Here is a 13,770-nt window from a genome sequence, read left to right on the forward strand (position 1 = left end):
TACCAATTTAAAGCCAGAAGGCTTATATCGGACTTAAAGCCTTTTGAGTACTATTTATATGCACATATGTTCCATTAATATATAACAGAACTGCTTAATTATTTTTGCAGTAATGACTGAGCMTTAACTATTTTTTGTACACCTTTCAATGTAGAATTTGATCGTCATGAAATCCAGATATATGAGGAAGTAGCCAAAATGCCTCCTTTCCAGAGGAAAACACTGGTCTTAATTGGGGCCCAAGGAGTGGGGCGAAGAAGCTTGAAGAACAGGTTTATAGTACTGAATCCCACTAGGTTTGGAACTACAGTGCCATGTAAGTTGTCAGGACTCCTGTGGTAATACCCTATTTCGAGTCTCTGATTAGCCAGAAAATAACCTGAAGTTAATCCCAGTGATTCAATATACAAGTAATTTTGGCAGAGTATAAAAATTGCATAGAGTGGGAAAACAAAAGGTTCTTCATCTTCTCAGATAACTGGGCTAACGTATGACCACAGCTAGAAATACATGTAACTATCAGTTAACCATTACTGATGCTACAGAAAAACAATTTTTATATGTGTGTCTGTCAGTCTTTTAAGCATCTGCCTGTCTGTTAGGTTTCGAGTGTCGGTCATCATGAGTAAATTATGGGATTCTATAAGTTCCTAATAGTCTTCACTAATCAACAGCTAGTAGAATTTCTCAGGTCTACTCTTAAGTTTTCCATCTGTAAAAGCATCTTAGCCATTATAAATTGTTAGTTTAGCATCAGAACAGTAGGAGAAAGAAGCAAGTAAACTTCCAATGAAATTGAAGCATTTGTAATCTATAAGGTCCGTATGGGTAATCTGATGTTTTATTCTGTCTAGCATCAGACCCGTGGTCTTTCTTTTTGCTCCCTGCAGAAAAAACCTGCTCCCTTACTGAAGTATTGAGTTGTTTTCTTGCCTTCCCTCCATTCAGACAGTTGCTTTTGCTCGTCTGCAAGATCTTTGGTTTTTAAGTGCCCTCCCTCCCCATTGACTGCTGACCAGAGAAGTCCACCCTGGCTCTATTACTATTCTCTGCCTGCCGCCTGCCCTTTAGAATTTCAAAAACAATGTTCCCTTCTGTTTTCAGTGGACAAAAAGTAGACCTGATAATAGGGGAGGAGGGATAAGTCTTAAAAAGAAATTGTGGAGCCTGAAGAGAGAGACAGTTCTTCTGATTTGCTCAATCTCTAAACCACCAAACTGGCTAATGCACTAAGGATTGATATGTATGGCTGATAACAGGATTGATTTCACAGTGTAACTTTAAAAAAAAAATCTTCTCCTTGGAATAGGGTTATTTTACTTTGACAAAAGATACTGAGAAAATTACTGCTTTTTTTAATTATCTATTCCCCTTAAAAAAAAAAAAAAGCCCTCAAAAGTACTGATTTCTCTAAAATGCTGTATCTACAAATAAGTAATATGGTGCAACATTACAATGCTTTAACTTAGAGCTCTTGAGTCACCTTCAAAGGCATAAAAATAACTTTTCTAACCTAGTGATCTGACAATCTAATTATGCACATGCAGTACATAGTTTATTGTATATAGAATCTCTTTTCTACCTTATATTTAGATTTTGAGTAGGATAATCAGTAAATTCAATTGGCCTCAGTTTCTTTGATTAGAAGAAACCTCTTCAAGTTATTCCCAAAAGATGTTTTCCTTTTTTGCGTTTTTTGGGAAAATGGCTGAAATGGATCCATACCGCTATGAGGAAAAGCATATCCTTGGTGTTAAGTTCCGATCCTCCAGCAAATGGTGCTATGTTTTTTCTTCAGTGTGGATAGCTGAACTGTTAAGTCATCTTCTGGCTGTGAACTGTCATAGCTCATTCTCCAAAATTTAATTCAAGATGCTCCGAGTTCTTTTAATGTTGTATTAATCATTATAGTTTTAACTCTCCCGTAGAATCTTGTCTATGACTAGATGTTCTAGTGTTCTAGTAATACTTTTATTACTAACAGCTTCAGAAGATTATTTATCCTGGGACATGAGTTTTCTATAATAATGAGGTTGATAGGAATTATTGGCTGGGGGGAATGCTTTCCGCTTGTATCACAGTATTATCAAAGGGATCCATTTGCTGCTATGTTTACTATATTTTGGAGTTCAAACAGTGGGCAGGTAAAATGGTGACAGGACAGCAAAGCAGATAATAATCAGGTGTTTTTTTTCTTTACTTTCACTTTCTTGCTTAAGTTAATGTCTGTGCTGCACACTGTAGGCCAACACTTAAGCTAGCTGTTAATGTTTTACTTAACCACTGGCATTAAACTCTCTCCACTGAATTTATCTTGTTTTAAATGGTAAGTTGTCCTGAAAAGCAGGTTGATCTGGCCTCTGCTAAGTTTCTTGCTACTGTGGCTAGGCTGCTTTTGCTATTCGAGCTAGCTTACTTTATAGGTAGTTCTGGTATGTCTACCCTAAATAACAGTGAGGGAAGTATGTGGTATTTTTAAATTGTTTAAAAGGGGCAGGGGGAGCAGATTTTGACAAGTGCTCAGTTACGTTTTCAAAAGTAAATCTGGCATACGAGAGTTGAAGTTATGTGGATTTCCAGGTCACTTGAGTAATGATTTTATTCGGTGAATAATGAAAAAGATAGCATGAATGAGTGTTGTGTGTGGTGTGAACGTGTAATACAGAGGAAGTAACGTAGTCCAGTCTCATACTTGTATTCTAGAGATAAAAAGCTAATGTTCAATTTAAATTTTTTTATTTAGTTACTTCACGAAAGCCAAGAGATGATGAAAAGGATGGGCACGCATACAGATTTGTGTCACGAGCTGAAATGGAGACGGATATTAAAGCTGGCAGATATTTGGAACATGGAGAGTATGAAGGAAATCTTTATGGCACCAAAATTGATTCCATCCTTGAAGTTGTTCAGACTGGAAGGACCTGCATTTTGGATGTGAACCCACAGGTATGTATTTTATAATGTTATATTCAAAAAGTAGGAATATAATGTTGAAGAGGTATGCCTTTAAATTAAAGGCTTCTTAGCTGCTTGTGTCATGAAAGATTACAATGTAGACTGGATTATTTGTGGCACCTCGTTAGAGCAAGTTAGAACAAYGAAAAAAACCTCAGGTTCTGCATGAACGGGGAGCCTTGCATAGTAGTAAGCAATCTCTTTGGCCAAGAAAAGAACAATGTTGAGCATTTTGAAAAGAAACCTTGTAATTCAGGCAGTGTAGGAGTTTCTGAAACAGAAATAAAAATACTAGCCTATCATGTAGTTCTGCTCATTGTAACAGACTAGTTTTGCAGTGCCACATAAGTAATGGGGACGCGTGATGAGTCATTCTCATATTTAGTTAATTGAGGTGCATTTTTGTTCTTTGCTTCCAGGCCCTGAAAGTACTGCGGACTTCAGAATTCATGCCCTATGTAGTGTTCATCGCTGCTCCAGAATTAGAGACTTTGCGTGCTATGCACAAGGCTGTGGTAGATGCTGGAATTACAACCAAACTTCTCACTGTAAGCAGAGTATTTCACATTTAGTTTGCTTTGAACAGGATGTTCTTAAAACTTTTTTTAACTTTCATTTTAGATTAAATTTTTCTGAAATTAAAGTCTCTTTAAGAAAGGTTAGACAAGATCTTTGCTGATTACTTAGTGCAAGTTAATCAAATACTATGTATAAGGCAGATTGCTTCTTTCTTAAAAATAGACCTCTTACAGAGAAGTACTAATTACAAGAATTGCTTGTAATATATTCTTTGAGAAGTGCCATATTTGATTATTTGAGGCAAATTATAGATGTTTGATGGTGGGAATTTTTCTTTTGTAGAAGTGCCTTTCCTTACCATTCACCATCTCTACCCCCCAAGAAAGCTTTGTACAGGTCTGTCTGAAAAAACAGGTGTGCTTTAAAAATAGAATCTGTGTTCCTTAGGAAAGATATTGCAGCCTGCATAAAACACTTAATGCAGCTAGGCCCTGTTTCCACTGCTGCAGCAGCACATGCTGCACTGAGAACGGCTGGGGGCTGCCAGAGTACAGAGGAGTGTTGAATGGCTGCTCCTTGTATTTGTCATGTAAAAGCAAGTGGCCCATTTTATGCATTAGATCGTCTCTCCTTTTCTGAGATACAATGTGCAGCAGAAGGAAATGAGCCATGTTTCCTCCAACCTAGCATATTGAAAGTATTTGTATGGGCATGAACTTTCCCAGCTGCAGGACCAAAGCAAAATGTCAGACTAAGAAGTTAAGGAAACCATTCTGTTCAACAGTGCATCTTCCCCTACCTGAGAAAAGCCATGGCTTGCTGACAGCTCATGATGCTACTGCAGTAGCATAGATAGTAGCAATATCTTACATAATGCTGAAGGGGCATTCAAAGTAATAAAATGGGAGATGGGTTAATTTGCAGTAAATGAATGAATGGTGTGGGTTTTTTGTTTTTTTTTTCTTTTGAAACCTGTGAGATTCCATTCACTTAATCACATGAGAAAATATCCAGTCCTATTTGTGGCTTCTAGTTGTTATCGATTCTAGTATATCTTTGGGTTCTCTGCCATTTCCCCAACTGAACCCTGACTTTTGCAATGGATATACAAGAAAGCAAGATTAAAACTGTCCAGACAAATCTAAAAATAACTTCTTGCATTTCCTAATATTTGATTCTTTAAAGGACATCCTTGCCTTTATTTTACTTGTCATTACGAATAAGGAGGATGGTTGCATTTAGAACATATATATCTGTATGGACTCTATTAATCATGTCTGTGCATGTGTATATAATGAGTATAGTTTGCAGCTTCATTCTGGTGTACTTCCTGAACAAATAAAAACCAAATGTGCATTGGAAGTATTAAGTATGTTCTGCCTGTTAGTGAATCTGTCCAAATTATTTCTAGCATCCTAAGCTAGATCCTATTGCAAAAATTCTGGCTCTTGTGGTCCTACATTTGCTTGCTTCCTTCATTTACCATGAAGGAAAGGCTATAAACAAAATTACGTTTTCATTTTGGCTGTCACATTTACAACTGTATCAGAACTTGAAAATGTTAGTAAATATTGGTGTGGGGAGCAAATCTCACAACTGATCACAAAAAAATTGTTTTTGTGCAAAAGTGGAGAGGAATCTTTTAAGAATGTAGAACTAATGAAACATGAAAAAGTGCTGAGTGGCAGCACTTCATGAAGTCTTCATAATGTAGGAATATAGGTTTCCTGCCTATTTGACAGCTCATGTCAGAAGTAAAATAAAGCAGTAGTACTTTATGAATCAGAAAAAACATGTGCAAGTGAACAAGAAGGACAAAATGTAGCCTCTAAAACAATAGGACATTCTAGAGCTTTATTCTTCTAGAAATCTATCTTTCATTGTCAAACATACTTGGATTCTTGGATTCTTTCATTTTTGGATTTTTGGCGCTTTCTGTGAAAATAAAAAAAAAAGGGGGGGGGCATAATATATTTATATAACTGATTGACTCAGTTATTCCTAAAGATATTAACTTTATTCTAATTAAATCATCAGTTGCATATACAAAATGATTAATTTCCTGTTGTGTATACAGCTCCAGTTCAGGTGCTTTTATTGGCTTTGTTAAAGATAGCAAGATTTGCAAACCTTTGGTTGTGATATTTAACGTTATTGACACAACATTTTCCAGATCTGTCAAAGTATTTTAACTTAAGTTTTATATGGAATAAAAATGAAAACATTTCATTATTATATTTTAAACTTGTGTTATGTGGTTATAAATAGTCCATTGCAGTATGTGATGAACTAATACTTCTTTGAACTGATAGTTTTTTGCCAAGTCCTATGTTCTTAATTATTTTAAAAATCTTTTCAACAGGACACTGATCTGAAAAAAACAGTAGATGAAAGTGCACGGATCCAGAGAGCATACAACCACTATTTTGATCTGACCATTATAAATGACAACCTAGACAAAGCCTTTGAGAAGCTACAGACTGCTATAGAGAGACTGAGACTGGAACCACAGTGGGTCCCAATTAGCTGGGTATATTGAGATTTCTGAAGATGAGCTTAAATAACAAACAAAATCAACTGCAGCAAACATGCTAATGTGACAAGACATTGTGTAGATACAAAAGATAACTTGCAGCGCCTGTGCATTTTTACTCTGTATATTCAAAAGTACACTATTCTGAATTTTTATAGAAATGTTGAAGGGCAAGTGTACTTAAATATGTAATTTATTTTAATTTTTCTAACTTTTTACAGATAACCTTTCTATTCATATCACATGAAGGAAATGCGTTTAAGCATTTTTATATGTTTTGATTTAGTACCTTTGCCTTTTTCATCTAAGAAACTTTCAGTCATTCACTTTAACATTTACATCTTGGTCTTACATTTTCACTGTGATTAACAAAAAAAAAAAAGATACTTGAAAATTTTTGTAAAACTCTTGTAAATGTCAGTGTTTAACTGGTCAAAAGTCTACAGTTCTTATTAGGAGGATACACTAATCTTTTTTTTTTTTTTTTCCTTTGAAAGACATCAATTTCATGGGAGCAGAATTTTAAATATCGAAATCAGCAACCAACACACAGTTCTATTGCTCCAGCTTCTTTCTGCTTAATGTTGATGCATTCTTGACGTTTCACAAGCTCTTGATGTCTCTTGATTTAAACAACTGTACTGTCGGTTCCCTTATATGTGTCTCTTAAAATAATGTAAAGCAGTACCTTGCAAGCTACTTGTTAGGGTGTTCTTGGGCGCCAACCTGTTAGCTTATTATGATTGAAGTACTGAGGTTAGAAAGCCTGTATGCAAGGTAATTCAATGTAATTTGAATAATGGTGAAGTAGCCTGAAAGAGAACTTGATAATGTGGAGCCTTGTAGAGTGAAACTTAATGTTTAGGACTATTTATTCACACTTGTAAAAAGACATTGCTAAAAGAAATAAGCATTTTCTTTTCTTAAAACATTGTTCAATATTTGTATATTGATCTGTGACTTAATTTCTTGTGATATTTAGCTGGCTTCTATATTATGTTTTGGAATATTTGTGAGTGATCAGCTGTTGTATTTTTATGAATGTGATGTAATGGAATTTCTGTGCTCTTTGTTACACTGTGTTTTTAACTGCATTTTTTCGTTGGATGGCTTGTGAATTGGACACTGTCAACTGGTAAAATGCAATGTTGTTTATACCTTTCTGTTTTACAACATGTTTTCTTTTATGACAGTTCTCCCCTTAGTAGGCCCATTGATATATTTCATGTTAGGTCCAAGTTAATCTGTTAATTCATTGATTCAAAACTTATGCTAATGTAAATTTCTGCTTAATAAGAACAAAATGAAAATATAGCTTGTCATGAAGACTAGCTCATTTTGTGACCATATTTTATATTACTGTGTTAGCTGTTGTATATAGTAACATTTACCATCACTTAATCAGAATAGGTGTCTAAATTGCAGTCATCTGTTTGCTTAATTTCTTTTCCACCTGGTGGCAGGCACCTGGCTTCTGAATTCCTTTAAACACCAAAGTGTGACACAGAATGCTATCAAACAGGCAACTTCCTCAGAATTATTTCTGAAAGAAAAGAGGCTTATACACTGTAAAAGAGTATTGTTTCCTGGGGCTTTTAAAGGCTTCTATGTGCACAAGGAAAAGAGAAAAGATTGAGATACTACAGAAAAATTTTAAGTCTCAACACCACCTCCCCTGCCCCTGCCAAACTACAGAGGATTTACAAATCCCTCTGAAGTTTGGGGTTTTATGGAGGGGAGGGGTTTGGGGGTTTTTTGTTTCTTTTTTTTTTTCTTTTGAGATCCCAGTATATGATGAAAATGTTAGTCAAAATTATATATAGCCTRGGTCATCTTCGTGGCTCTTAATACTGAGATTTATGTCCTCTAGAGGGAATCTGAAATTTTCTAAGGAAAACTTGTACCACTACTTTGTTCCATTCTTACAGTTTTTCAGGATGCTCTGGTTTTGTTTGTTTTTGGTAGAGCTTTTAGATGTGGTACCAGCATGAGACCTCTGTTTGCCTTTCCCAGGGGAAATGCTCTCTGATCCTATTCCTCAGAGTCTGCGTTGAGAAATGGATCAAGTGTTGTATGTAGCAGCAGTGAAAGCAGACCATTGCTTGACTATTCTAATGATTTAATCGTGGTACTACATGCTGAACATGACTAAACTGTGTTTGTATACTGTGTAACAGACCAACATATGCTGTACATAAGATGTGTTATCTGGACAGATATGATGCCTTTTCATTAGGAGTTAGAATATACTTTAATTGTCTACTTGTGATGCCAAAAGGGGGCTGAGCTCACTCTTCTCTAATGAATGGAATGAGAAGATTCTTCAGTTTCCACACCACAGTACTGCAAATATCACTAACTTTTATTTTTTTCCATAAATTCACTTAACCAAATGAAACATGTGAAACGGGCACCAAGGTTTAGTGAGGAAAACAACTCTGCTCTTTGTGTTTCCATTCTAGAGCTAATACTGTCAAAAAGGGCCTACCTAGTTAGCAAGTCTCCAAACAGCCATATATCTGCTAAAGCCTAGCTCCACATAGTGTTTCTAAATCAAGCAATTAGTGATGATGGGGCCTTGTGCCTGACCATGTGGTGTTGTTAATGTAGATACGAATGAGAAGTACGTTTATAAAGCAGTAAGAGAAGGTGGCTTTCTTAGATTGCGTGCAAGGATCACATCAAAGTATCTGGGTTTTAACTGGTCCACCTGCAAGTTGTAATAAACAGATGTAAGGAATGTATTTTTTTCTTAAATGTTGCAAATTGCAAGTCCAGTTTGGTATATGCTTATGGTTTAGGAAACAGGGTGGTTCTTTCTTCAAAAGGAAAATCAGATTTTCATCAGATATTCAGCTTAACTTGTCACTAACTGGTAGGATGACTGGAATCTGAATGGCAACTAAACTTCTATTTATTTTAAAAAGCCATTCTTGGAGGGTCTTAGAATGAAGGTGCCACTTCTATCATATACATAGTGGTGATAGCCTCTACCTGTTTCAGTATGTTAGATCAGAAGTTAGATACCTGTACATTGTGCAATTAGCAGAAAGATGCTATGAGTGGATTGGTTTTGAGCAAGTGAAAATATTTCACATAATAGCTATTTAAAGTATTTGGGGGTTTCAAATAACTAGGGTTTCTGTATCTCATTCTGTACTAAACATTTATTTTCCAGATACTAACAGGTAAACTTATGTTGACTGTTAATAATAACAGTAGGTATGTATGAGCAAGGTGAAGATGCTGCTAAATATTTAAGATGTGTGGTATACATCACAGGATAAATATTTACATAGTTTAGAAAAGTAAATTATCAAATAGCTGTCTGTGTATATGTATGTATGTGGATGGTTTAAAAAAAAAAAAAGAAAAAGAAAAAACACTCATGTCTGCAATCACACTACTAATCTACCACGACTTAATCCAGCAATGTACCTGCATGTGAGACTTTAGAACTGGTACACTTCTCTACCTGGTTTATTGTGTTTACTAATGTATATTTTTCTAAATATACAAATATTTCAATCTAAAAATTCTATATTTATCTGTAATTTGTTTTAAGCAGTGCATGAGGTGCTGTAAAATTCTGTACATATAGAGAAACTTATAGAAGAAACACTGTAGTTGCCCTGTGAATGAAAATTTATACATAAAAGTACAGTCAGTGTGCCAATACCCATAAGTTATTCCCTTAAATGCACCAAAAATTCCCTTAAGTATGCACCAAACTCAACATTAATATAAATACTTTGGTGCATGTATACCCAAGTGATTACCTTGCTGTTCTCTAAATGTTACACTAGCAGGTCTACTTTAGTTTATAAATAATGTGACAAAATGCAGTCAATTAAAGTTTAGTATGATAATTATACTGGGACATGTCATCTTTCATATTTATAAAGGGCTTTAAAAATGTTCTGCAAATATAAAATGAAAGTAAAATTGGAGCAGAATCACAAACTGACACAGGCAGCTCAAATTTATAATCAATGCAGTATCCTTAACTTCTGCAGTGTTCTCAGATCAGTGCAGCTCTGTGTACTTTGTAGTACAAAAGCTTTGTGGAGCTTTGAACTTGTGTTTATATAAACTGTTTATCTTGGATAGGCTCAAAATGTGACTGACTTTATTCATGATCTCTCTATACAATTCTAACCCCTTCCATCTTCTAAAATCACATCTAAATGATTTCTTGTACAAACCGCCTACAGCTCAGTGTTCAAGAAGTCTTCTAGTTTTTTGTTTTAGAGGGTGATACAGACAATAAATAGGAAACATTTTTGTTGTTGTTGCTAAATACAGAAAATTCCTGGATAGGTATCATTTTGAAACTAAGCTTGTCTCTTCTATGCTCAAATAAGAACTAGTGGAGAATGACCAAGTAAATAGAGCACGACTCTGGAAATCGGGAGACTTGTGTTACTGTCTGTCTTTACCTGTGACCTATTACCTGAACCTAACCAAATCTGAACTTCCTTTACCTGTTCCTTGGTTCCCCTTCCCCTTTCAGAAGGCTGAACTTTGAGGCAGATGCTGTTGCTCAATACATCTATGGTGCCTACTGTAATAGATTCGCCATCACTCTTTGTGCCTGTAGGTACAGTTTTAAGACAAACTACAGATAGAGATCTGTTGCATCTATAATGCAAATGTATATAGATTATTTGCTTCTTACAGGACTTCTTGCCTCACCCAAATTCTGAAGAGTAAAATTAAACAGTAAAATATTGTTATTGCCAAACATGATGATACTACTTTTGCAAAAGTATTGACAGAGATCAATTTATCTATGTTTAAATAGTGGTTAGTGGATACAAACACTTTTAGTCTGCTAGGCCTCTTGCCTTAAATATCCCTCTAGCTGTCAGTCCCTACAGAAAACCTCTCTTGAGCCATTTTTGTGGTTAAAGCTACTTTCATTTGCTTTCTCTGGTTGACTGTCATTATTGATGGTGGTAAAATAAAGTTCTGGCCAAATTCTTCCCCTCTCTCCCTCCCAGCCTTCTTGATTTTTTTTTTCATGTATTTTTATTGAGCTTATTGATGTGAATTGTTTGTGATTCTTAGCTTGTCTTGTAGATGAAATAGCGATGAATATAAACATCAGTATTTACAAGTAATATAACTTACTGTTTGTGGTACCAAGGTAGATACTAAAAAAGGTACAGTGAAAACACTTGTGAAAAATGGTTTTCAGAGGCAACTTTGGCTTCTAAAAATATTAAGTGTGCCCCCCCATACATGCAAGCACATTCATATATAAATGTGTGTATATTTATATAAATTAAAATTTAGGGGTAACGCTGCAAATAATTCAGACAGTATCTGCTAACTTACTTGAATTCCCCATGTTGGACCATGGTGGGTTACTATTCCACAAACTAGCACAGGTTAAACTGCTGAATTTGTAGTTCACTTACTGGTACTGAAGCTAGAATTTAGCTGTACAGACTTAAAAACAAAATCTCCAGCTTGCATAAAGGTTGTTAAGGAGTTTCACCTACAAACATTTTTTTTTTAATTGGAGGGTTTAAGCAATGTTTATATTTCATGAGATAAATTACACTKCAAGAGTAAGTATGAATTTTGTTCTTAATATTTTTAACTCTTTATCATACTAGCTGAGTATAGAGTTCTTTTTGCTGTTAATGTAATGATTGGATGTAGAACAGTGACCAACCTGCAAGGCTTAAAATGGTTAAAGTAGTCCTGGAAACACTTTCTGCCATTATTCTTTTAATGTCATTAGCTCTGTGCTAATGATTTTCCATGCTTTAGGATGTAAAATTTGGCTATCTTCAAGGCTGATCCAAGTATTTATTCCATAGGTAGCCAAGGCTTACGTAAAACATAGTAAAACCTCTTCCAAAAACCCAAGCAACTTCTCTGTTACTTGACCTCTTAGATGAATTATAGCATAGAGCAAAATTAATGCCACTGCTTTGAACAGTTCTGGGAGTGGCAGCATGTTGGCTGCAAAAAAGCTATTTTTTTGAACTGATTTTTGTGGATTTACATCTTGTACACAATTGTATATGCAGGTAACTGTTCCAATTATTTTCCCCCTTTAAAATTGCATGTTGAGATTTCCTTCTCCCTCCTCCCCCCTCCCGCCATAGTGCCTGTATGTGACATTTGTGTACTCTGCTGTAAAAGGGGGACCTCTTAAGTTTTAAAATATGGGAAAGTTTGTCACCCTCCCACCCCAAACTGAGCTAAGAACTGTAAAATCTTGGTTAAGTGTTTTGATTTAAATGTGTATTAAAAGTCTGTCACTGCATTTAAGATTTTACTTACCTTGCTTGTTCTCAGAAATGTTTTTCCCCTTTTTCAAGCTCTGCATGTTTTTTTTTCTATAATGTATTAAATTAAACTGGATTTGACACCTGTAAGACTTTAAAAAACTGCTCTCCTGTTTTAAAAAAAAAAACACAAAAAACCCCTTTTCATTAGCTCAAACATGGTACAAAAAAATCTTAACTATTATCTAGAGTTTCTAATGCAAAACAGAAGATGATGATTGTTGTTTAAATACAGTACTGTAGAGCAGACCTAGGAGATGAGACTTGTTAGCTTTATGACTTTATATTGATAAAGTCAGCTATTGCACAGGACATTTTAAAATCATAACTTGTTTTCTAAGATCCCCATTGTCTTTTTCACAACTAATATTTCCACGCTAAACACAGCCAAGCATAAAAGTGTTAATGTACAAATTGTGAAATTCTGTTAATTCCCAACAAAATATTTTTGTATATAATAAAGATTTAATATTAAAAAAATGTAGTTAGCTTTTTTCTGATTTTTTGGTCATACTGTGGATTTTAGCCAAATAAAGAAGCTATCAAGAAACAATCTGAGCAGATCTACCTTTTATCTTAACTTAATCCTCTGTTGTTGAAAATGGGCTCCACATCAAATAACACACTAAATATTATTTCTAGATGTGCTAGTACAAAATATTAGACAAGTGAAGGTTACAGGCCTGTGTCTGACTGCCAGCTGATCTGCACAGATTAGTCTTTGCAGACATGGTTCTTTTGAGGGATTTTTGTTTGTTTGAAGTCTAACAGGCTTCATAGGTATGTACATTGCTTACATAGCATCTTTGGGGCCTAAATTCAGGGCAGTTGTGTACTTTTCAAAGAAAAAGCTTGAATGTTCACTACTTGTGGTTAGGACCATCTCTTCAGATGGCAGGCAGGGAAGAAAAACTACAACACTTTTTTTCCTTCCCCTTTTCCCTATTGTATCCTCTTCTCTGATGAAACCATGAAGCCTTCTGCTAAGAAATGGGCTGTTTGAAATCCCTGGAAAAAGTGCATTTAAATACAGGCTCTGTAATACACCACAGTAGTTTTCCAGGGAGGGGCTGGGACACTGCAGGTACAAGTGTCAGCTGGGAGTGAAAGTTCCAGCTTGGTTTCTACTTTATTCTTAGATGAAAGGTGTAAGCACAGAACTACATAGTCACACTTCTTTCCTGCTCTTCTGGTGCTATATTTTTGTTCCTGGCTGCACAGGTACCTACTTTCAGAGGGAGCAGCAAAGAGTTTCACTTGAAGTGCCTCAGCTTAGTGACTAGGATAGTTTTCTGGCACATGGAAGCTGTGGAGTCCTCCCTTCCTTTCCCAGGCTGAAGTGTTCAGCTCCTGCTCTAAGCCTGGACTTGCTGAAGTGCATGGGAAATGGGGTTCAAAATTTAAAATTAATTTCAAGCAGGTAAAAGTTTTGCTTGTCTTGTTTACCTTGATGCTCTT

The 13,770-nt window shown here is 35.4% G+C and overlaps 1 protein-coding gene across 1 annotated transcript in view; it reads left to right on the top strand.

The window, feature by feature from the left end:
- Positions 1 to 6,013, top strand: part of MPP6 (membrane palmitoylated protein 6) — a 56,186-nt gene extending 50,173 nt beyond the window's left edge. The window contains exons 9-12 of the mRNA XM_026066790.1: positions 155 to 316; positions 2,744 to 2,946; positions 3,375 to 3,503; positions 5,837 to 6,013. Of these exons, the coding sequence (XP_025922575.1) occupies positions 155 to 316; positions 2,744 to 2,946; positions 3,375 to 3,503; positions 5,837 to 6,013 (671 nt within the window). The remainder of the gene's footprint in view (positions 1 to 154; positions 317 to 2,743; positions 2,947 to 3,374; positions 3,504 to 5,836) is intronic.
- Positions 6,014 to 13,770: the final 7,757 nt, after the last annotated feature.

Source organism: Apteryx rowi, unplaced genomic scaffold (assembly GCF_003343035.1).
Source record: "Apteryx rowi isolate R43461 unplaced genomic scaffold, aptRow1 scaffold_248, whole genome shotgun sequence".
In the NCBI taxonomy this organism is placed as follows: Eukaryota; Metazoa; Chordata; class Aves; order Apterygiformes; family Apterygidae; genus Apteryx; species Apteryx rowi.